The 22,964-nt window shown below is 38.0% G+C and overlaps 3 protein-coding genes across 9 annotated transcripts; 2 read left to right on the forward strand and 1 right to left on the reverse strand.

The window, feature by feature from the left end:
• Positions 1-432: 432 nt before the first annotated feature.
• On the reverse strand, positions 433-12,270 carry LOC128673998 (V-type proton ATPase catalytic subunit A). 2 transcript variants are annotated; one of them, XM_053752204.2, is made up of 14 exons: positions 12,138-12,270; positions 10,380-10,484; positions 9,752-9,864; positions 9,191-9,418; positions 8,655-8,792; positions 7,871-8,022; positions 7,352-7,476; positions 6,695-6,841; positions 5,975-6,190; positions 5,104-5,263; positions 4,309-4,378; positions 3,662-3,798; positions 2,548-2,737; positions 433-1,773 (listed from the first exon to the last, which is right to left on the reverse strand). In XM_053752204.2, the coding sequence occupies exons 2-14, from the start codon at positions 10,462-10,464 to the stop codon at positions 1,681-1,683; spliced, it is 1,854 nt and encodes a 617-aa protein (XP_053608179.1). In that variant the 5' UTR covers positions 10,465-10,484; positions 12,138-12,270; the 3' UTR covers positions 433-1,680. The 2 variants fall into 2 exon arrangements, with proteins under 2 accessions (XP_053608179.1, XP_053608180.1); XM_053752205.1 differs by having other exon boundaries at positions 12,029-12,142.
• On the forward strand, positions 10,618-14,167 carry Tpt (tRNA 2'-phosphotransferase). The gene is made up of 4 exons (XM_053752975.1): positions 10,618-10,652; positions 13,072-13,152; positions 13,803-14,016; positions 14,111-14,167. Exons 1-4 carry the CDS (start codon positions 10,618-10,620, stop codon positions 14,165-14,167), a joined length of 387 nt encoding a protein of 128 aa, XP_053608950.1.
• Positions 12,694-22,564, forward strand: LOC128673997 (uncharacterized). Of its 6 annotated transcripts, XM_053752197.1 has the most exons (8): positions 12,694-12,996; positions 13,072-13,186; positions 13,803-14,016; positions 16,960-17,058; positions 19,291-19,427; positions 19,933-20,038; positions 20,301-20,456; positions 20,827-22,564. In XM_053752197.1, the coding sequence occupies exons 4-8, from the start codon at positions 16,983-16,985 to the stop codon at positions 22,362-22,364; spliced, it is 2,013 nt and encodes a 670-aa protein (XP_053608172.1). In that variant the 5' UTR covers positions 12,694-12,996; positions 13,072-13,186; positions 13,803-14,016; positions 16,960-16,982; the 3' UTR covers positions 22,365-22,564. The 6 variants fall into 6 exon arrangements, with proteins under 6 accessions (XP_053608172.1, XP_053608173.1, XP_053608174.1 ...); XM_053752198.1 differs by lacking the exons at positions 12,694-12,996; positions 13,072-13,186 and adding an exon at positions 13,342-13,465; XM_053752199.1 differs by lacking the exons at positions 12,694-12,996; positions 13,072-13,186; positions 13,803-14,016 and adding an exon at positions 14,551-14,690.
• Positions 22,565-22,964: the final 400 nt, after the last annotated feature.

The following is a 22,964-nucleotide window of genomic DNA, read 5'->3' on the forward strand; positions in this document are numbered from 1 at the left end:
TTATTGTATTTTACAAGTCACAAATTTATAATTTTCTATTTAAATCATACTACATATTAAATGTGGTTGGGTGGTTGTCCTTTCCCGAACCTGCGACAACAAAGCAGCGAAGACTCCATTGGCTACTTTCCAATGGATCAAATCAGATACTTTTTTCTAATGTCAAAAACCGCGGTAAATTTTGTTTATGTCACTGCCCAGTAAAGTCAAATTTTTCAATTACCTCCACACCGAGGATATAGTAACTTACTCCGCCAAATTAATTCAACCGACGACAGTAGTCTCATTAGAAAAGTAAGGTACTATTATAGGTAAAATATATGTTGTATTACTTATTAGACCTTTGGAAGACAGAAGGGGAGGCCTTTGCCCAGCAGTGGGACACAAAAACAGGCTATAAAAAAATATTTTGTATTCAAATCAAAGGCAAAGTCAATTTTTCAAAACTTTATTATTTATAGTAACTTTCGTCTCCTCTCAACACTCAACGTCACAAAAACCAAACAATATTTATTGCGATTATATTTTGTACACATCTGATGTCTACAGATAAAAAGCGAATGTTTGACTCGCTAACGTTACGTAATCTTAGATGTAATTTTGGTTTTACGCTTCGACTCGACTTATATCATGTAGGGATTACGATAGTAAAAATATCTCCTCAATAGTAATATAGTTAAATATAAGGATACGGTCTGATGGAAAGTGGTTGCCGTAGTCTAATCGGTTGCCAAAATTTTGAAGTTTCTATTTTCCGAAATAACCGCTCATCGGACTTTAGTCAAAGCGCAAACCAATTCTAAACGGCCTTAATACTGTAACATAGAACCTCCTCCTTTTGAAGTCGGTTAAATAATCGTCGAAGCGGCAGATACAACAATTATTCTGTACTAAAATAACCGTGGAATGCAACAGGGTACTGGTGCCACCTCAACACACACTGCAAAATATCAATTGGCGAAATAATTCATTGTTAATGTATAAATAGAATATACTTTATTATTTAATAATATAAATAACAACTAGTTGAATGACGAGTCGCGAGTCTGCGGCGCGCTTCGCATGCCGCGTTCACATGGACTTACATGAGTTATTAGATAATTGAACAGTCAAGTTATCGACTCAAAAAACTCCACAGTAGAATTTTTTTCCACTGAATCATACTCCAATTTGGTCATAAAGTAGCAATCCAATCACTAAGCCACTAACTCCGTGTGAACGCGGCACTCCGCGTCTCTATGGCATGGATTCATCACTTCGTCTATGTACAACCGCGCGCCGCAACCGCAGGAATCCTACGATACGCAGATTTTCAACAAATGGAATCAATTTGATTGCGAGTAATACAGACCTATGCACTCTACGTAGATGTTCGTAACACATAAATTATATTACAACTATGTATTAACAATACGCTGTTTCGTCGACCGCGCTTCCTTGGCGAATTTCACCGATCAACGGTTATCTATCAGTTTAACGTTATTTCATTATTACATACAGTATAAACGAAAACAGCGAAAAAGAATAAATCTCTTGATTTTATATTTATCAACACTTAATAAAATAACGCCTTACATATCACTTGTCATTCAAAATGGGGCTTTACTTCGTTGGATCACGGTTTAGTTTTGCGCGGTCACCGTGACAGCGTGGGGTGGCTATATATATTTATGTATATATCTAATCCTCGATGTTGCGGAAGGCCGCCGACATATCTTCTAAGAGTTGGTCGAAGTCTGCTTTGATCTTAGCCTCGCCGTCTTTCACTGGGTCCTGGAAGAAAAAATATAAATTAATAACAAATACAATAAAAATTATTCAAAATCATATATCTTTATATACGAACGATTTCGTAGTCGATACAAACGTCATAGCACTGTTACCGAATCTCTCGTAGCCGATCTAAGTTTAAATCTTTGCCAGTGAAATTTTGTAGATCGTGCTACGGCAATCGTAGCCGATGCAAGCGTCGTAGCCGATAGACGTCGTAGTTCCATTCCTATACATTCTAAACGAGTCACACGTCAATAGGGTACGTATATGAGAAGGTCAGAAAATTCTAAAAAGAATATGTATAATTTAGATAAAATAGATAACTATCTTTCATATTCTAAATTTAATTTTTTAAAATATTCTAAATATAAAAGTAGCTCTTTACATAATCCTAGATTGAGAAGAGTTTTTTTATAAATCAGTCTAATGATAAAATATTTAAGAGGATTATGATAATTTATAGGAAATTTAAGGTAGCTATCGGATAAACATAGCTTTTTTGCGAAGGTCATTACTCTACCGTAACTTCATATTTTAGTATCATTTAGTATAGACGCTATTTTAAATACGTGTGATTTTAATGTGTCACACATTTGAAAGAATTATCATTAACACAGTAATTTGAAATACTTTGAAGTTATTACTCTTCCGCGACGTCACATTTGAGTGTCAGTGACACTGAAATATAGAAGTGACACATAGTTCACTTGTATCTTTATTATGAATGTAATGATTGTACGTTCATCGTTCGGGCGGTGGGCATGTAATGTTAACCTTGAACTTCATGGAGGAGAGCTGGTAGAGGACGCTGCCCATGGCGTCGCGGATGACGTTCCAGGTGACCTTGTTGTCGGACTGCGCCGTGGCCTCCACCGCGTGCCGCGACATGTCGTAGAAGGCGATGATGTTGCGCAACATGCCCACCGTCTTGTAGAACGGGCAGAAGCGGTCGTACGCCGAGTAGCTGTCGTCCGGGAATACGACACATTATTAAACTAACACATTGTAAAAGCAATAAATGTTATTTGCAATAGAAAAATATATTTTTTCTTTTTTACAATATTTATGGCTAAACTAGGTTTACTGGCTGCGCTCCGGGGCTTCGGGAATTTCGAGACTAAAATACCCTGTGTGTTATTCCAGGTTATATTCTACCCAATTTCATAACAATCCGTTGAGTCAATTTTGCATAAAACTTCACAAACTTACGCATTTATAATATTAGCAGTTAATAGTAACCCCGGATGAACCACTATGGCGCGGTATTAGCGGCGAGTTTGCAATGAATTTGGGTAGGTTGATGTGCTGTTGACTGTATTTATTCATTTAAATTTTGACATTTTTAATAATGATGTAAATTCGTCCTCCTAATTTTTAATATATGTATAAGATCTATATTTGTTCATTGACGTCCTTGGAGAAGTTTGTTGCGCCGCTTCTTCTTCACCCGCGCTTTGGAAGTCGGCAGTAGACTTAGTTTAACGTTAATAAGTTATGTATATCATCCTAAATTGAAAAAGAAGAAAACAAAGAAGAAACTTATAAAATACAGTCTATCGAGAAAGGCGTTATCTCCTTTTGGCTGGGAACACTCGGTCTTTATCAAGTATTCTCTGTTAGTGCTGTTTTAAAAGATAATGTTTTATCATCTTACACGCTGGTCTGGGAGGAAGAAATGATATAAAATGTCGCGCAGATTGTAAAAGTCAATCAAGGGAAGATGTCTGCGCGAAGCCCTTTAACTACAAAAACAAATTCTGTCACATATCATCCATATTCGCCGTTGTTGCCTTTAAATAAATTTGCTCGTAATTTACCAGCCCTAAATAAACAATCGTTGTCGAATACCTAGTATAATAACACGACAGCTGCACTGCCGTCAGTGTACCTGTTCTGCTGCAGGAAGTCGTCCTTCAGCAGCTTGGCCACCTCCAGCGTGATCTTGTCGGTCTCCGCCAGCGACGCCTTGCCCACGAGCTGCACGATCTCCGACAGATCCTCCTCCTCTTGCATGATCTCCTTCACCTGCACCATGAAAATAACCCGTGTTTTATTCCACACTAGCTTTTCCCTCGACTTCGTATATGTGAGTGGGAATTTCAGGAAATTCAGGAATCCCTTCTTAGTGCTCCCCTACACAGTCCTAGGAAAGTAGACACCAAATTTCAGCTTTCTACGCCCAGTAGTATCGACTGTGCATTGTCTGTCAGTCAGTCACTCAGTAACGCAAGTTTTATATAATATAGATACATACTACTTTATATAATATAGATACACAACTATGTATTACGTTTTACATATAAATCTTAACAAAAACATGTAAATATATATCATCCAACGATCAGTTGCGCTACGATCCGGAAAAATGTTCAGGTGAGATTAGCAATTGTGAGCTCAGAACAGTGGCAGCATTTCCTGACTTATATATTTTTTTTAAATTTTCCTTGAAGTCTAATTTATATATACACACTATATACACCTTGCAAATTAGCGCCTAATTATGGAGTTAATACGTGATGAAAAGCGCTATTGTACCTTAGTCCTGAGGGGTACGAATTCGGGGTAGTTCTTGTCGTAGAAGTCATCCAGCGCGCGCATGTACTTGCTGAAAAAAAAAGAAAAAATATTGAAAAACACATGTAACTACGATACTTATTAATAAAACATCTTCAAATCGTCAATAAACAAAAGTTACGATGACATATCTTATGTAAGCACGAAGGCCCTTAGTTAATAAATATAAATGTTTCAAGCTTTCATGTATGGATATTGATGCAGTTTCAATGTTTTTAAGACAAATTATGAACGAAGGTTACATACAAAACAGCCTATTTGAAACACGCGAAGCCGGGCCAGCTCGCTAGTAGTCTTGGCGCAAAATGTCCTTTTCTCAAAAAGTCCTTTCTCAGAATGCCCTTTCTCAAAATGTCCATTTGTCGTAATGTCCTTTTCTCATAATTTCCTTCCTTATGTCATAATGTCCTTTTCTCAAAATGTCCTTTTAGTAAAAAAAACTGTAAAACAGTTTTTTTACTAAAAGGACATCAGTTGCTTATCTAAATTATCATCAAAAACACACAAGGACATTTTGAGAAAAGGACATTATCAGAAAGACATTTTGAGAAAGGACATTATGAGAAAGGACATTGGGAGAAAAGTACATTTTGCGCCAAGACGTTGCTAGTTACGAATAACATGTTTAGCCCATTCTTCGTCTTCTTTTCGAGTCGTTATGACTATTAATCATTACATATTGTGTTTTTAACCAAGCACGTAGCTACTTTTTTGTGACTCTATCGTCCTGTATGCGATGCGAGATGCGACGAGTACCTGTATGAGATGAGCCAGTTGATGGAGGGGAAGTGTTTCCTCTGCGCCAGCTTCTTGTCCAGCCCCCAGAAGACCTGCACGATGCCGAGCGTGGCCGACGTCACCGGGTCGGAGAAGTCTCCGCCGGGCGGCGACACGGCGCCCACGATGGACACCGACCCTGCGGACAGTTGGGTTTTTTTTGTTGACGTGTCCCACTGCTGGGCAAGGGCGGGAGACCTTTGCCCAGTAGTGTGTGAGCTTTCTTTTCCCACAAATCTAAGCAGGTGCCACAAACCTAATCACAAAGCAGGAACCCATCAATATCGTCTCGTCATCTCTTTCGCGGTTGCCCCTTTAGTTGGTTAGTTAGTATAAAAATGCTATTTGTAAAAGTACATTATGTAGATTTAACACTCAGCCTTTGGGTCATATAAAGAATGTTATGTTTAATAGTTTTTCTGTGTCTGTTGAGTGGTTTACTGGTGGCTTCTTTATCCACCAGCGTTGAAAAATTTGCATAAAAAATCATATTAAAATTTATGCTACAATTTTTTTAGAAATCTTTATTTTTTAGGACCGGTTATATACGCTCTGATTAAGGGACTACAGAAAAGGATGCAGGTATTTAATAGAAAAGGAAAATCGTCCTATATTTCTTTTCAATAACTGTATTCCTTTCTGTAGTCCCTTAAATCGGAGTGTATGTAGCCGGTCTGAATATAAAAAAGAGTGTAGAAGGAACAATAAAAAAAAGATCCGGATTTTCTATTCAGCCGTTCTAAAGTTGGTTTTGAAGTAAATATCGGTGGTTTTTTTTTTAATTTGTCTAAATCTTATGCTATCTTACTTTGTGCATGAAATGATAACCTTTCGCGTATATGATACCCACCCTCGCGGTCGGGGTTGCCGAGACACTGCACGCGCCCAGCACGCTCGTAGAAGGAAGCGAGACGAGCGCCGAGGTAGGCGGGGTAGCCGGAGTCCGCCGGCATCTCCGCCAGCCGCCCCGAGATCTCCCGCAGCGCCTCCGCCCAGCGCGACGTCGAGTCCGCCATCATGGACACGTTGTAGCCCATGTCGCGGAAGTACTCCGACAGCGTGATGCCTGCAACCACAACGGACAAGGGGCATTACGGAGCGTTTTCTAATAATATATCAAACTATATAATGTACATAGTCAAAAAGTATACATATATATATCGATATGAAACACCCTGTGACAGCACCCATTCCCGAATTTACGCATGAGTCAGGTCATGTCTATACTATACTTTCGGGATAAAAAGTATCTCATGTGTTTATTTTATTTTATTAAAAGGTACATAAAAAATTGTTCGAGCGTGGAGTAATAAAAACAATCTTTGACCTTGATAATATTAATGAGATTTTTTTCCTAGTAATTCAACTACAATCTGTCTAAAAGAAACAGATCTTTAATGAATTTTTTTTGCCATTATGTATTACTAACGACACGACGCAGCTTCACCGTAAATAACAATTGAGCGACCGCATCAAAATCATACAATTTATGAAAGTTTAAACACACAAAAATTCCCAAAATAGTGTAGCCCCGGAATTATAATATTTTCCCTAAATAGTCGGAACTGACCAGTGTAAATGGAAGCCTCCCTGGCGGCCACGGGCATGTTGGAGGTGTTGGCGACGAGCGCCGTGCGCTTCATGATGGACTCCGTCACTCCGTCGATCTCCACCGTCAGCTCGGGGAAGTCACGCAATACTTCTGACATCTCGTTACCTGAGAGGAATACAACATATTTTTATCAAATCAATATCAATAAATAGTAACGGTGCTAGAATTCTGCCTTGGGGCACTCCATCGTTTTAAAGTAGTGAAGTTTTTTTTACACATGATTATTGTTTATATTATTTATCCTGGAGAGTTAATTGATATGAAATGTGATTGTATAAAGTTCATTTTAAGCCACAGACAAACAGTTTTTTTAAGATGATTAATATAAATAATATCGAAAGCGTTTGCTATATCCATACAAAAATATGTAATTATTCATAAAATCAGTATATGCTATCAGCAAATCTCTAAAAATAAAAATTTGTGAAATATTAATGCAAAGAGAGTTATGAAAATAATTGTAGATATTTTAAGAAACTCTGTTTTCAAATAGCTTTCTGATCTTTCGTGTCGTGTTTCTGTCTATGCGGTGTACACTAGTTTTGTTCTAATATAATGAAAACAATACTTTATGCGTCCTAGAACAAAATGGCAACTCCTGAACCCAAAACTCACCACGCTCCCCGCAGCCGACGTAGATGATGACGTCAGAGTTGGAGTACTTGGACAGCGCCTGCGAGATGACAGTCTTGCCGCAGCCGAAGGCGCCGGGGATGGCGGTGGTGCCGCCCTGCACGCAACTGTGGCGAATCATATGGTTATTATAGTGAACACGTGAAGATTAGGGAGAGTCACACAGATACTGAGAATGGTCAACTATTTACAAAAGAATAGAGCCAGAACAAACAGATGCTGTTAATATCTCTCAACACAAGAAATGCTGACTTCATGTCGTCAGTGATGACATGCGTGCCAATGGTCTGGCAAATACGGATGCCTCCTACCGTGCTAAGTGGAGACGCAAAAGTAGGAAAGCACCCTGGGCTCCGACGCTCAATGGCTGTGGAAGGAACCGGGATAACGCTCAGATGAGAAAGAGAGCCGTTGATATCTCAGCAGCAGATGATTGGCGGGCATTTTCTGATTGTGTTCCCGAGGTATGCGCACAGACAGACACAACCGAGCGTTACGTACGGGAACAGAGAGTCCAGCACCCGCTGTCCGGTGAGCAGCGGATGGTTGGCGGGCATCTTCTCGGTGACGGGCCGCGGCTGCCGCACCGGCCACACTTGCAGCATCGTGTACTGCGTCTTGGTGCCGTCGAACTCTGTTTCCAGCACCACGTCCTAGAATATAATTAATAGATTTATTTATTTATCGAACAGAATTACATGCACATTACAGTAGACTAGTGATCTAACACTAGGCTAAGTCTGTGTCTTGGGGGGCTACCATGAAACATAAACACGTGACACGTTGTGGAACAGCCCTGTTAACCAAACGTGATTTGATAAAGAAATGGAAATTATAATTCTTCAATAATATTTTGTCAAATCTGCGCAATCACGTTCGCGCTGTCCTAAGGCAACGCCACAGTTTAACTACATAAGATGTTAATTCCCAAATAGATTATTCTACGGGGTTCTCTGGTATCATTTACCTAGTTACAACAAAGTGTCCGCCTCGTAGAGGTTACTCCCACATTGCGTGAGAAATCTACAATTAATTATATGAAACAGAACGGACCAACACACCCGTGGACGGTGAAACATGTAGGATTTAATTTTCCTTTCAACACCACATTGTAAAAAAAATTAAACTCATGTTTTTGCAAATAAATAATCTTTGTCTTTGCCTTGTCTTTGTAAGAAATAACATAATTTGTAATGTGCTAATACATATATTAATTGACAAAAACACGTAAATATTGTACCTAGTAGTCTTGTACGAATAACGAAATAGGAAGTACGTTACTCACGGTAACTTTGTAGTTGCCGGAGGGAGCGATGTACGTGACAGTACCCTTGGCCCGCGGCGGCATCAGCATCTTGTGCTTCACGAGCGTGTTCTCGTGCACGATGCCGTACAGGTCTCCGCCCGTGATGTGCGACCCCACCTGACAATATAAACAATATTATTATTTTAAATAAATAAAATGAAACTACATACACGACATTAATATCTTAGCAATATTATTGATTTGTCAATTGAAAAGAAAGAAAGAAGGACATTTGGTAGTGCATGGTCCATGGGAGTGAATGCTCAATCTCCACTCTTACTGTCCAAGCAATGGTTAGCCATAGCCCTTGGCCAGGATTGGTAGACCGTCAGAGTACAGATAGATTAGGTATTGGTTATCAGCCTATTAGAACAATGAAACGCGTGTGACATCCCAGATGTTGTAGGCGCTGCGGTAACCACTTCCCATCAGGTGGGCCGCGTGTTTGCTAGTTCCAGTATATATGTACAGATAAGATTCAAAATTATCAAAGAAGTACAAAAAAAATAAATTACCTTAATGTTGAGCGGGTTGAACTCCCAATCGTGTTCTCTGGCCAAACAAGGCACGTTGATACCCTTCGGGATGTAAATGGACTGTGTGAGCTCATTGATGTCCTTCAGAGGACGCTGGATCCCGTCAAAGATGGAGCCCAAGATACCAGGGCCCAGTTCCACGGACAACGGCTTGCCTGTGCGGAGCACCGGGTCGCCGACGGTCACACCCGATGTTTCTTCATATACCTATAGTGGGAGATTTTTTAGTGTCTTTATATATATCCATTGGTGAAATTCTGACAATATTTTTTAATATGCATATTCGGAAACGTCATTCTTTGCTGATCCCACATAATGTATAGAACTCGTTTTCTAAAAAAAGAGCGGAATTTTTTCTATACACATTATTGTATAAACTAAAACTTATACTGAATCATTGTAAATGTTTCATTAAGGTTCTAAGTTTAATATAAAAAAAATTAATACTAGGAAGCACAATTTTGTCCTAAACATATAATTTTTTACATGTTTACACAAAAATTGTATTTCGACATCGGTCGGAGTGTGCGGGTGGGTTACCTGGATGGTGGCGAGGTCCCCCTCGAGGCGGATGATCTCGCCCACCAGCTCGTTGTATCCGACGCGCACCAGCTCGTACATAGCCGAGCCGGCCATTTTTTCCGCCGTTACGACTGTCGCAGAATATATACTCATTTTAGTCTATCTGCATATTTCATTTGCATTGTAGCGTTGTGGTTTGTAAAGCCCTAAAATATCGTACGAGGCGAATGAGGGACACACAGCCCAGACAGCTGACAGGCAACAATAGCATTCCTAAGGAGGGTGACGTCAGCGGGCGTTTGTAAAATCACAGCCATAATTGGATACAAAAAACCAACTGTTGTGAGATCGATCTTTTCATTTTGAGACTATTCTAATCAATCTGAAAACCTGGAACCCAAACTCAACATAGATCTTCAAAAGTTACTAGATAAGAATAGAAATATGTAGCTGAAATTTAACAAATTTTGCAATTTTCTAACAGAAACAAAGGTTGTATTTTTATGTACAGTCAACAGCACATTAAATAATTCATGGCAAAATAGTTGCTATCACCACAATATAAAGGTCTATGCAGGGAAACTTGACGTGTTGTAGACTGTACAATATATATTACCAAAAAGATTTAGAATAGAATGTGACATACCGGGACCGGACACAGCGAATACATATCCAAACTTGTCTTCTTTCTCCTCATTGGCGATCGTCTTCAAACCGGTCTTGTTCGCCATCTTGAGAGATTAGTCTTTATCTGGAACACAAATATAAGTGAACTATGTCAACAAATATAAAAAAAATTATAAAAATAACATGCTTGTGAGCACCATTAGACTGCTCAACAGAAAACTTCATAAAGTAATGATGTTGAATTTATTGAAGTCAATATGCCATCAAGTAATGAGGTGCCGAAAATCGTGTTGTAATTCCACTGTTATCATTGATATAGCATATTATAGATTGCCACAAGATGAGACTTCTAACTGAAATGTGTTTATAACATACTCCTATATTTAATGTAAAGGTAACATACTTTTACATTTAATATAAGATTAAGTTTACGGGAAATATTGGTAATTTTTTTTTTAATCTTAATTTTAATGTTAAACAGACTTGAGTTTGACAATTCTTGGTTCTGCACTTTAAGGAATAAATATGTCTTGTACTAAACTTACAAAAGGACAATATTAACACACACACACAGCACCACTTCACAGATTCAGAATGAGTTGGCAAATAAGTTTCAACATTTGTGTTGTGGGACACTAGCTTGGTAATGGAAAGTCTGTACCAATCAGCTGACACATCACTGTTAGCAGCTGATAAAAACAATCAATCACTGTCAAAATGTTACATGTATTATCACATTGATATTTTTTTGAAAATTGGATAAACAGAAAGTCTTTACTACCAAGAGTGGCTTGATACATGAAGAAATATTGTACAGAGATTTTGCTTAGGGTATAAAGATTAAGCATAGAATATTTATACCACATGTGGTCTTCATTTATACCACATATCTAAACCAACATAATTTTTTGGTTAAATACAGGGGACATTATCATATTATGTTAATTTTTGAGGTAAGTCTAGTACTTATGAGTGAAGCACTAATTATAGTAGATATACTATTGATGTTGAGAAGAAATCCAAGAAGAAACTCTATCTATTATGTATCTATATTTTCATTTTGATATTTTCACATCTATGAATAAATAACATATTTTATTCTAAGCTTTTTCAAACCTCTTCTGGCAGGTGATGGAATCAAAATAATACTGTACATTTAGAAAACAAATTAATCATATTCTTGAAATAAAATAAAGAGATACATTTTATAATAGAGATATTATGAGAGGTAAGAGATATTTTTTAGATAATAGTTACCTAAATAAAATAAATTTTATATGAAATGTTCTCTAATTCATGTTACAAATTATTTCAGGCACAATTCAAAAATGTGCAGTAAGTATTCCCAGACTTTTTTTCGGTACTCAGACAATGTGTAGATCAATATTACCACTTTTAATTGATTAAATAGTGAAGTACTCAGTGTATGTAATATCAGTTTGTAGTACTTACAGGATCACATGATACATAGGGCGGATCTCTTTTTCAAGAAATTGGTCTAGATCCAAAGATGATGCTAACACGATAGGGTGCGTAGTCTCATCGAAGACTTGTTACAATATTTAGACATTAAATAACAACTAAAATACACCAAAAATATAGATTTATGCGTGACATTACAAGGCGCAGTGAAAATTTTGACAACAGCAGAATTAGGCACGATCTTACCAAAATTTGATATTACAGCAGCTATTCCTTTGAAATAATAACACAAGCACCTTAAAACTAATGCAATGAGTAATTTATTTTTAACAATTACAATAAAAATCCAACTCACAGGAAGAGAAAGACGGAATAGACCAACTGAGAATGGCGGAGATCCACAACTTATCACAAGACCAATGATAAAAATTAAGTCAGCTGACCTGAACTCTATGATTTCTTGTCTATGCATCGTTTTATATTGATTTTCAACTGGTAAAAGGTAAAAATCCACTAAAGGATAATGAAAAGTTTTAACATTTTGTGCTGTTTTTCTTATTTGAATGTAATCCATCCACATCTAAAATTCACAAAAATAAATAAAATTGATTTATCTCACTCCACATATACATTTTATAATTTCGAGTGGGTAGGTATTTATTGGGTGCTGACTGTTTTGGCATGAGATGTATTCCATATTTAGTTGAACGAAACATGACAGGAAAAATTCTTCCGCTTGCTTCAAGCAAGCGTGGTAGTGGCGGTATGCAGCGCGCAGCCTCGCTTGTTAAATTCTTTTTTATAAGAAGTCGGTTAAAAAATTGCACAAGCTGAACTAGATTAGTGGATCACGATCACAACTCGTGTTATGGTTTATGGTTTTTATTTATGACATTGACAGCTGTCATCGATTGTGGGTTGTCTACGATTCTGGGCTCTATTGTTGGGTCATTTTGGAGTTCAAGGAGAAATTTGTTCAAATATTTTAATTCACTATTCAGTTCGCGAAGAAATCTCTATATACCTGAATTTTAACTCGTACTACCTATATAAAAATCGTTTTCCAGTGCGATTACAAACGTGAAACCTGTTAAACCACATGGTGTCTTATTTGTGTTGACCGTTATATTTTGTTTGATGCGTTTGAGTCAAAATTTTTGTATTATCTAGTGACTGTGGGGCTTTTCGGGGTCAAATGTATGTTTCTCCTGTAGGTAATACGAACTATTGTTATAATATTTTAAATATACTTAGTGCAGCAAGTTTAATACGAATTGTCTTGCTTTTAGGGATCACAAAGACGTACAGTGCAGCAAATCTTTGTCCTGGCTATTGCGGCACGGGGCTATTAAGGAAGGATTCCAAATAAGGTTAGTTGGAACTCATTTTTTTCAATCTATATTGGTAATATTTTTGTACCTATAGACAGTTTTTTTTCTTTAAATACATTGTTTTGTCTTAGCATAAACTGGATGAACAAAAGAGACGGCTATATATTTTGACAGCTGGTTGAATTCATCTGTAAACTATGTTGTTGATTTTTTTTATTTGGCACTGTAAATGCATTGTCAGTCATTTATTTCATGTACTATTTTTGTTGCTAACACTGTTTCAATATAAATTCGAAATAAAGTTACTTGTGGGGAAATTTCAAGTTATAAATACTGTCTTGTAACTTATACAGTAGGTAGCAAAAAAACAAATCATCTGAATATCTGTCCATTTATTTATTCAATAATTGTCAGCCAGCTTTTTTCATCTGATTGGTCTATCACAGGATAGAGCATAATTTTATTCTGGTTTAACCTTACATGAATATTGTCATAGAAAAGTTTTAAATAATAAGTTATTTTGAATTGAATATTTACTTTTCAACCTATATACAATAAGCTGAAAAGAAAACATTCATTGTCATGGCTATAAAAAATAAAACATTTTATATTTATTTATCAATACTTAGTGGGTTTTTTACCTGTCAAAGATGCAAAGAGAAAATATAATATTTTTATTTGTATTCCAGCCCAGATGGTTACCTTTCAGTGGACGAAGTACTGAAACACAAGGCTTTCCGTGGCAAGTACAAGCGAGCAGACATCGAGAGGGTTGTACAGAGCAACGACAAGCAGCGCTTCAAGTTGAGGGTCAACCCAGACACTAATGTCTTGGAGATCCGAGCCAATCAGGGACACTCTATAACTGAAGTGTCCGAGTCTATATTAACTCCGATTCTTGAGGTACCTATTTAGTTTATTATGGCTATATTATATTCCTGTTATCCTCGAATAGTGGCATGTTTTATACAATCTAATGCCTTTGTACCCTCCATAGATGTCGGGCAAGGTGACTAAGGAACACTTAGTCTTGGTAACTGATAGCATTCCCTAAAAGGGTTAATTTTAGGAAGGTGGCCAGTGGTAAAATCATTTTCACATTGACCCAGGTCAATCTAGACACAGGGAACATGCAAAAATGCGATAAACTGTTATAATAGTGTGATATTTGTCATTTGTGTGATATGACTACCAAACCAAATCGAAAAACCCATGTAAAGAAGCACATGTAGTTGATGCTTATTCCCATGAAATTCAGTCAATAAATGCATTTCGATAAATATTACAGCCTATTTACAAGACAGTGGTCCATGGAACATTTAAAAAATGGTGGCCTAAGATACAAAGTGAAGGTCTTAATCGTATGAAACGTCAGCACATGCATTTTGCTAAGGGCGCTGTTGGGAACGGTAATTTACGTAAAAACATAGAACTGCACATTCACATAAACTTGAGAAAGGCTCTGAATGATGGAATCAAGTTTTTTGAATCGGATAATGGAGTAATACTGTCCAGTGGGAACAACGACGGTTATTTGCCGACCAAATATTTCAAGAGGGTCATTGACGTTAAAACTGGTATGTTTTAAAATTTTTGTCAATGTCCTGTCTAGTAACTTTCGTTTAACATTTTGGTTGTGCTCATAATTAGTTAATTATTTCATTTATTCTTCATTACAATGTTTTTGGAAAACCACAGAATTATTAAAACCAATTAATATTGCATGAGTCATTTAGAATATTACACTTTAATGTCATAAGTTATTTTAAAACATTATACCAAAAACGAATATTTTTAATGTTTTTTTATACCTACACTGATTAAACTATCTACATTATTTAACACATTTTATCTATCTATCTATCTATCTTCAACTTCAGTGGTAATGTCCAATACATTACTTTGTTCCACTTAATTCTTTATTCAATATCTTTCGCTTTCACTAAATTATTTTATTTACATAATGTTAAAAGACTTTAGACAAAGAATTTTAATATAAAAATCGTAAGTGGCATACTAACTACGTAATGCGTTAAGCGTGGCTAATCTATCACTACCAACGGGGGGAATTACCTGTAAGTCTGTTTTAATTATATCAATTCGGTAGTCTATAGGTACTGAGTACTACCTACTTCTTCTTTGCATGTCGATGAAACAGTACGTACTACAAACAGTGAATCCTGTTGATCAAATCAATTGAATAATTGCTAAATTATCTATGTTGTTATATTTATTTACTATGAATTACGCGTAAATTGATCTTTACAAAGAATAAAAGAAAAATCTCAAGTCATTTTATTGCAAATTCAAATCATTTATTCCGAAATTAAACCTTCACAGGCTCTTTTTCTCGTCAATTTTTATATTTATAGTTATTTCTCACAAGCTACAAACAGAACGGAAGCTCGGAACGACCACTGCTGAGAAGAAATCGTACATCACACATAGTAATCCTAACTAATATTATAAAGGCGAAAGTAAGTTTGTTTGTTTGTTACCCCTTCACGCTCTATCTACTCAACCAATCTTCTTGAAACTTTGCATACATCTACATACTTTAAAGTATGGAGAAGGACATAGGGTGCCTTTCATTTCCGAAAATTAACGCAGCCGAAGCCACGGGCAAAAGCTAGTTATATTATCATTGTCAATGTCTCAAGTTCTAAGCAACGATCGCCATAAATATTTTAAACCATCTGCTATACGGCTGTGAAAACAGCAACGAATCATCTAATAGTTTTTGCTTGATGCGCAGAAGAAATCGAAAACATTAAAACTGTTTTCGCTTCTATAAGTGCCTTAGAGATCCCCCGCACCATAATTATGTTTCTTTGATATATCCTATGTGTACATAGCCAACTTATCTACAATTTTACTATACGTATATTATGTAGGTATGTATAGATTAATCATTACACTGTCACATAATTTAATGCTATTTCTATCTATTTCATAATCTGCTGATTATAATAAATTTTGACCATTGAGGTAATGTTAGTATAATTCAATGTTTTTAGCTTAATAGACACCACAACTCGACGCTAACTCGATTAATGTCTAGTCTATTTTGAGGTTATTTACCAAGTGATTTGATTGAGCCATATCAAGATAACATTTATCCATTATTGCTTTGAATTATCTTTTATTATATTTCGTGTTAGTATCTAATGCACGATTTGAAGACGCGCGCGCTTGTTTGTTTTTTTTTTTGTGTGCGTACTATGTGTTTTTGGTCATTGTTTTCTCCTACACTATACTTTCTCCTAAACATCATATATTTGTAAAGTGAATTTTGAGTAGTGGAGCAGTGTTTGACAAGGTATGAAAGAAAATTATATTTAAATATTTTTGAAATTCTCAAGTAGGTACCCGTTATTTTATTATTTTAATAAATGTATTATAGCACAATATAAACTATTGAATAACGAAATAAAATAGTTAAAATAATGAAATAACTCTTACCCAGCAGTGGGACACATCACATAACAAAATCTGTCAAATACATAAAAAACGACAATATAAGAAACAGACAGAGCGCTAATATGGTATTTTGTCTCTTACCGTTTGACCGGTTATACAAGGCCCAATCTGCCGCTTTGTATGAAATGAGGCGGGAAGTGTACGGAAATGTTGTATCTCATTTGGCTACGCTTGCTAGTTTTCTTTGTCCCCATACTATCGGGCAACCCAGCTTCGCTTGGATAAAACCATAATAAATTATACTCCTAAACTTCCGAAATAACACTATCTATTGGTGGTCACCGTATCGCGTTCATACAGACAGACGCGAGACAGACACTTATTTTTATAATATAATACCTAGTAAGGATTTTGCTTTGTCACTAGGTGATCAGATATTTCCATGACAAATGGCGGGGCGCGCAGCCGGCTCCCCGCGCGATCAGCTGTCGCAGAAGGAGATCGACTGCAGGGTCCAGGTCTTCGGTCAGTATACCGCTATGTGCTCGTGTGGTCCCGCCCTGGAATTGGACCACTCGATATCATCCCCTTGACGGCGCACAAGGCGACTAAGGTTGCGCCCTAGTTTAACAGCTGATAGGCAACTATATGACCAAAGGCCGTGACGCCTGAGGTCAGCGTATAAAAGAAGCCAATAAAATGTAGAAGATTCAGTTGTGACATGATTTTATGACTGACCTTTATGGCTGTTAGCGAATGCTGTCGTTTCCTATGGAATATCAAAGTTATTATTCCTTTTTTTCGCCTAGTAAGATTCCGCGGGAGAATTATAAGTGGTCCAGTTTTATGGCGGGCGTTTTTTCTATACGCAAAATACGCTTCAAAGAGATTTTTTCCTGTCTGCCAGATTTTGATTACACCTAAAGAAACACCACTTCGATTTAATGTGCAGTCGGTCGAAAGTTGCGGCCAAAATCTTAAAATGCGTAAAAAATTTCAACAAAATATGGTATAAATGGCAGCGTATATTTTAGATATTATATGCACTGGAAACAAGGGTCATAATTTGTTTACAGCCTTTACAATATGTTTATGAAACTTTCACCGACTTTTTTAAACGTTTGCTTGCGCTATTATCTTGTCATACATAATTATAACTAAATAATAATAATAAATTAAATTTTTAGTTGTCAAGCTAGATTTCTATCGAATTGTGTTTCGATAGAAACCTAGATCTATCTCAATAACAGGATAGTTCCTGGGTCAGCGGTATTGTTTACGTGACTTGGCTTAACAATTTTAGCCTATATTAACCTATATTTCAAATTTCAACGAGATCGCTAATAGTTATTGAAAACACGAGTAAATAAAGATACAAATATTTCTCGATTAATAGGATTATGTTTGATGGATTGTGAATTCACGCTCTGAATATTATTTTGGCGTTATTTTTGTATGGGAAGTCGATGTGATATTACATTTGTATTAACGTGACGTAAGATTTAACATGATTCTATTTATTTTTCTCGATAAAAACTTTTTTTTTAAGTTAGTTTGGATGTAAACTCAAATATTTCTTAAGAGTATACGAGGGTAGTTGAAATTTTCGTCGTTTATTTTTTTTCTCGACTAGTTGATAGGTAGCCAACTGTCATTTGAGTTTGCTCATAACATCACAATTTTCTAGCGCTATCGAGTGTGTTATAATTGATACCTATTCTCGTTTTATGGTTATTTCGATTAGGGTGACTTGAGACCGTTGTTAAGTGAAGTTTTTCATTTGAATCAATTATATTTGTTCAAATCGTGAGTATTAAATCTTTTTGCCGTTAAGTCTTTCTCCGTACCCAATATATGTAGATATGAAGAATATCAATAAGATCGACCTGGTGGACAAAGCAGGCAACAAACCAGATTTAGTTTGAATTCAAACATTATTATAATATTTCAATGATTTCCACAATATATAAGCGAATGAATCCAGGGCTATAAACTTGACAAAAATTGTTCTTATAGGCGATGGGCTGGCAACCTGTCACCATACAGCCAAACGTAGCCTTCCAGTTTCGCAACTCACGGCTCCGTCTACCCCGCAATCAAAGATGTCATACTGCATCTATATAGGAAAATGGTATGGTATATAATCTAGGATCAATTTGAGATTGTGACATGATTAAGCTTCTATCTCAATAAACCATTCTCACCACACTATCCGCAGTTTGCCAAATTTGGCGGTTTCGACGTACATTGCTGGGTTTTTCTTACTGTAAAAAATAGCTCGCATACAAACTACGCAATGTTGTTTTCAAGCGTCGTTAATATCGATGGAAATAGCAAGAAAAATATAGCAACAATATAATCTCGAAGGTTTCATTCAGCTGTATGGCTTTGTGTTGTGAGATTAAATGTAACAGTACAGGCTGCTAACTCATCGCCTATGAAAATAATTTCCAGTGAATAGCCCTTTCTTTCCCTTCATTGAATGTTACAATCAATCAATGGAAGCAGACAGACTGTAATTTTTTTTAACTGCCAGAACAACATGGGAAGGAATATTCTTATAGTAATCATATTAGGACGTTTCGGAACGATCACTGCTGAGAAGAAATGCTGAAAGAAACTCATTTTAAAACTGCTTGTCCGTATCATGCTAGAAGGCAAACCATTATTATATGTTTTTTTTCGAATACAAGTATACAATAAGTACAGTATACCTACAATACAAAAAGTGTATATAATATAACCTCCTTGCCCCAGGCTACCCGATCTACACGCAGCCGCAAGACCTGACGCGCGCGTTCATCCACTTCGGAAACCTGCGCGTGCACAAGATGAGCGCCAAGCAAGCCACGCTCGTCTTCCCCACGCCATACGACGCAAAGAACGCTGTAGAGGTACATATCTCATATGAGTCTATCTATACTATTATTATAGAGGTAAGCGTTTGTGAGTTTGTATTTTTGAGGCGTAGTAATTATTATAAGGGTTCAGTTTATTCCTATTGAGGTAGGAATATCAGATTTGTCTTGTTGTAAAATGGTCTATAGTCAGACATGGGTTTACGCTCACTATTTGTTTCTTCCCAAATAAGTTGGCTTTTAATCTATGTCAGGGTGAATTTTTGATCATTTCGATCACAGTCATTGTCCTCCTTCAAAATTCAACAAAGACAAGAATCTTTTTAATACCCTAATTTATAAACAACTAGCGAACCGTTCCGACTTTGCCCGGGTAAAAACATTATAAATTATACCTAAACTTTCCTCAGGAATCACACAATCTATTGGTGAAAGCCGCATGAAAATCCGTGCGGTAGCAGCAGTTTTTGAGTTCATCGCGAACAGACAGACAGACGCAGTAGAGAGCAGTTTTATAATATGTATTTATTGAAACCCGCAGGCGTCAAACAAAGTGAGCATCTATGGCACGCTGCTGACGGTGAAGGCGTTCGACCCCAACCCGATGGCCGACCATATCTCCAAGAAGGAGAAAAAGCAACAGCTCTGTGAGTGTTCTCTCTTTCTCGAGTCTTCACCAATCATTGTTGTGTCCGTAGACAGAGAAAATTATCCTTAAGACTTCATTATATATTTCTCGTTTTGACTTTGATGTCTTTTCACAGAATGTACATAATGAACCATTTTCTATTCAACATCGAACTTTTCTAAATTGACTCCTTTCCTCTTCCACGAATCTAGTTATTGTAATTTTGTGTAGATATTTTTATAATGCAATACTGAGACATAATATGCTGCTGTGTATTGCAGCGGGCATCACAAACCCAAAAGAGATAAGTCTGGCCGGAGACTTCACCCAGCAGCTGGATAGCATCCTCGGCAAAGTGCGACTGTCCCAAGAGGAGGTCACGGCCATCAGCACGCTGTATGCTGATGTGGAACGAGTTCTCCAGCCTCTGTGGCCCGGTACGTAGACAGAGATCACTCTGGCTCTTCGCTTTCTAATTCAAGATCCATGCCCATTGCGCAGTCGTGCTCCGTTATGTTGACGACCGTCGTCGGATCAACGCAGAAGAACGTAGAAATTGTATGAAGTTTTGGCGACATCCACGTGCGTTGTTGTAACGCAAGGCGATTCCTAAATAGTAGTAACATGAAAATAACGACATTATCCCATATTTCGTAAACTGCTTAAGACGGTTTTGTTCAAACCAATTTTCGTTTGGAGTTTGAATTCGTTATACACATTTTTTTTTAATTTTTCATTGCATAGTTTAAAAATTAGAAGGGGTATACAGAGTTGTGTCACCTCAGCTCACCTCCCGTCTGTCGGCAGGCAGCACGGCGGTGCCGTTCGGCTCCATCCCCACGGGGCTGGGCATCCGCTCCAGCGACGCCGACTGCTTCGTGCTGGTGCCGCCGCGCCAGCGCCACCCGGCCGCCAACCACGTGATGCGCGCCAAGAGGGTGCTGCAGTCCAGCCCGGCCACCTTCGCCGACGTGGTGGCCATCCCGCGCGCCAACACCCCCATCGTCAAGTTCCTGCACGTGCCCACCAAGACCGCCTGCGACTTGACCTTCAAAACTGAACTCGGCACCAAAAACAGCAGACTCGTCGCTTTCCTGCTGCACACCGACCCCCGAATACTGCCGATGGCCGTCGTGATCAAGTACTGGGCGAGGGTCCACGACATGTCCGGCAGCGGGAAACTGACGAACTATGCGTTGACCATGCTCCTCATATTTTATCTTCAACAACCCCCGGTGGCGATATTGCCGTCGGTGCAGTGGCTGCAGTCGAACGTTCGAGAAGAAATCGTCGACCACTGGAACGTGGCGTTCGACGCACGCAGAGAAAGCTTGCCCCCGATCAACAACAGAGCTTCCATTTCCGAACTTTTCGGAGGATTTTTCCAATATTACTCTCTGTTCAACTTCGACGATTTGATCGTCTGCCCGTATTTAGGCTATCCGGTCAGGAAGGAATTGTTCAAAGATCTGAACAGTTTGCCCCAAGCGTTCGAACGATATCGTAATAACATTATTAATGATTTGGTGATGCCGATGCGGTTCAACACGTCTATTTGTGTGCAAGATCCGTTTGAGCAGTGTCATAATGTCGCGTCTACGATAAACAGTAAACTAGCCGAAGATATCAAAGCGTACTTCAAATTCGCTGCAAACGCGTACGAGCAAGAAGCACCCAAAAAATGTAAAGGATTCTTTGCAAAGATCCTGCTTGAGAAACCGAAACTACCGCGACGGATGAACAGCCCTGAGTTTCGGGTGAACTTGTTCCCGAACATGATCGCGAACATCGACGCTCCCGACTGGAGGGTCGTCGTGAGGAAAATCGTTTTCGAAATATTCGAATCCATGCTCCTAATTCAGCTTGGGAAAGTCGAGGAAAAGGTCAACCCGGACTCGAAGAAAGAAAAGGAAAAATACTTGGGACTAGTACCTAAGGCTATTTGGAAACGGAAACAGTTCACGAGGTTGTACAGCATGAGCAACATGAGCCTCGTGGAGAGGAATAAGCGGATCACGGAAGAGATACTGAACACGGAAAAAGGATTGGTCAATATAAGTTTCCAGATGACTATAACGTTCTGCCATCAGCCGAGAAGCTCCTTGGTGTCAATTAAAATGTCGAGCGGAGATGTGGACGCTTACAGAGAGTTCGGGAAGTTCTTCGTGTCGGTGCTTCAGAACTGGTTCCTGCAGCTGGTGAAGCCCTACGCCAACTGTCCGGACGTCGACAGCGCCACGAAGGTGGCGCAGACGATAAAGATATTGGACAGCGCTCTCAACACGAGCAGCGAGGACAGTGTGGAAAGCGAGACGGCGGCGACCTCGTCCGTGGCCCCGCCCTGACCGGCGACCCTCTGCCGTCTGCCCCAGCCCCAGTCCCCGCCCCGGAACCATGTCTGGGCTGCTCGATACGATCTATTCTACTATTAAGCTAAATATCGACGTATAGTATAAAACTATTTTGACGTTTTACTTTTCTAACGTGAATAGGATTACTATTCTTGTGTAAATAAATAAAGATATTTTTTATAATAATGAAATAACGTTTTTAGTCACCCTTTCCTTACTATAGAATATTTTATTGCACGTCTAACATGACTTACGAATTGCCGCATCAAACGGCAAGTAACCTTTGAGATATATGGAGTTAACTCTCAACCAGTCTCAACTTATACGTTTTTCATACTCAAATATGATGCATTTCAAATTTAGAAGGTGTAAACATATGTTTTTCTCTTTTATTTTTATTAATATTTTTGCCTTAAACAATGTGTGTGTGCGTGCGTGCGTGCTTGTCGCAATCATGAAATACCTATGTCCGGGTTCTGATATCGATATGTGAAATCGCGTCTCTCTACAAACAATATGGTAGTGTATAATAATATGGTAATAAACGGTTAGAGTGCCTATTTAATCTAATCGCTAATCACGGACAAATTCTAA

Source organism: Plodia interpunctella, chromosome 12, assembly GCF_027563975.2.
Source record: "Plodia interpunctella isolate USDA-ARS_2022_Savannah chromosome 12, ilPloInte3.2, whole genome shotgun sequence".
Classification (NCBI taxonomy): domain Eukaryota; kingdom Metazoa; phylum Arthropoda; class Insecta; order Lepidoptera; family Pyralidae; genus Plodia; species Plodia interpunctella.

Bases quoted from the DNA above. Each gene is read 5' to 3' on its own strand.
- LOC128673998 (XM_053752204.2), bottom strand. From the start codon at position 10,464: ATGGCGAACAAGACCGGTTTGAAGACGATCGCCAATGAGGAGAAAGAA. The intron at 8,793-9,190 runs GTAATTTATTTT...TTATATTGTCAG, and splicing joins TCAACCCGCTCAACATTAAG to GTGGGGTCGCACATCACGGG. The intron at 6,191-6,694 runs GTCAGTTCCGAC...TTGTGGTTGCAG, and splicing joins GGAGGCTTCCATTTACACTG to GCATCACGCTGTCGGAGTAC.
- LOC128673997 (XM_053752197.1), top strand. From the start codon at position 16,983: ATGGCGGGGCGCGCAGCCGGCTCCCCGCGCGATCAGCTGTCGCAGAAG. The intron at 17,059-19,290 runs GTCAGTATACCG...TCCTTGCCCCAG, and splicing joins CTGCAGGGTCCAGGTCTTCG to GCTACCCGATCTACACGCAG. The intron at 20,457-20,826 runs GTACGTAGACAG...GTCTGTCGGCAG, and splicing joins TCTCCAGCCTCTGTGGCCCG to GCAGCACGGCGGTGCCGTTC.
- Tpt (XM_053752975.1), top strand. From the start codon at position 10,618: ATGCCATCAAGTAATGAGGTGCCGAAAATCGTGTT. The intron at 13,153-13,802 runs GTTAGTTGGAAC...TTTGTATTCCAG, and splicing joins AAGGAAGGATTCCAAATAAG to CCCAGATGGTTACCTTTCAG. The intron at 14,017-14,110 runs GTACCTATTTAG...TACCCTCCATAG, and splicing joins TATTAACTCCGATTCTTGAG to ATGTCGGGCAAGGTGACTAA.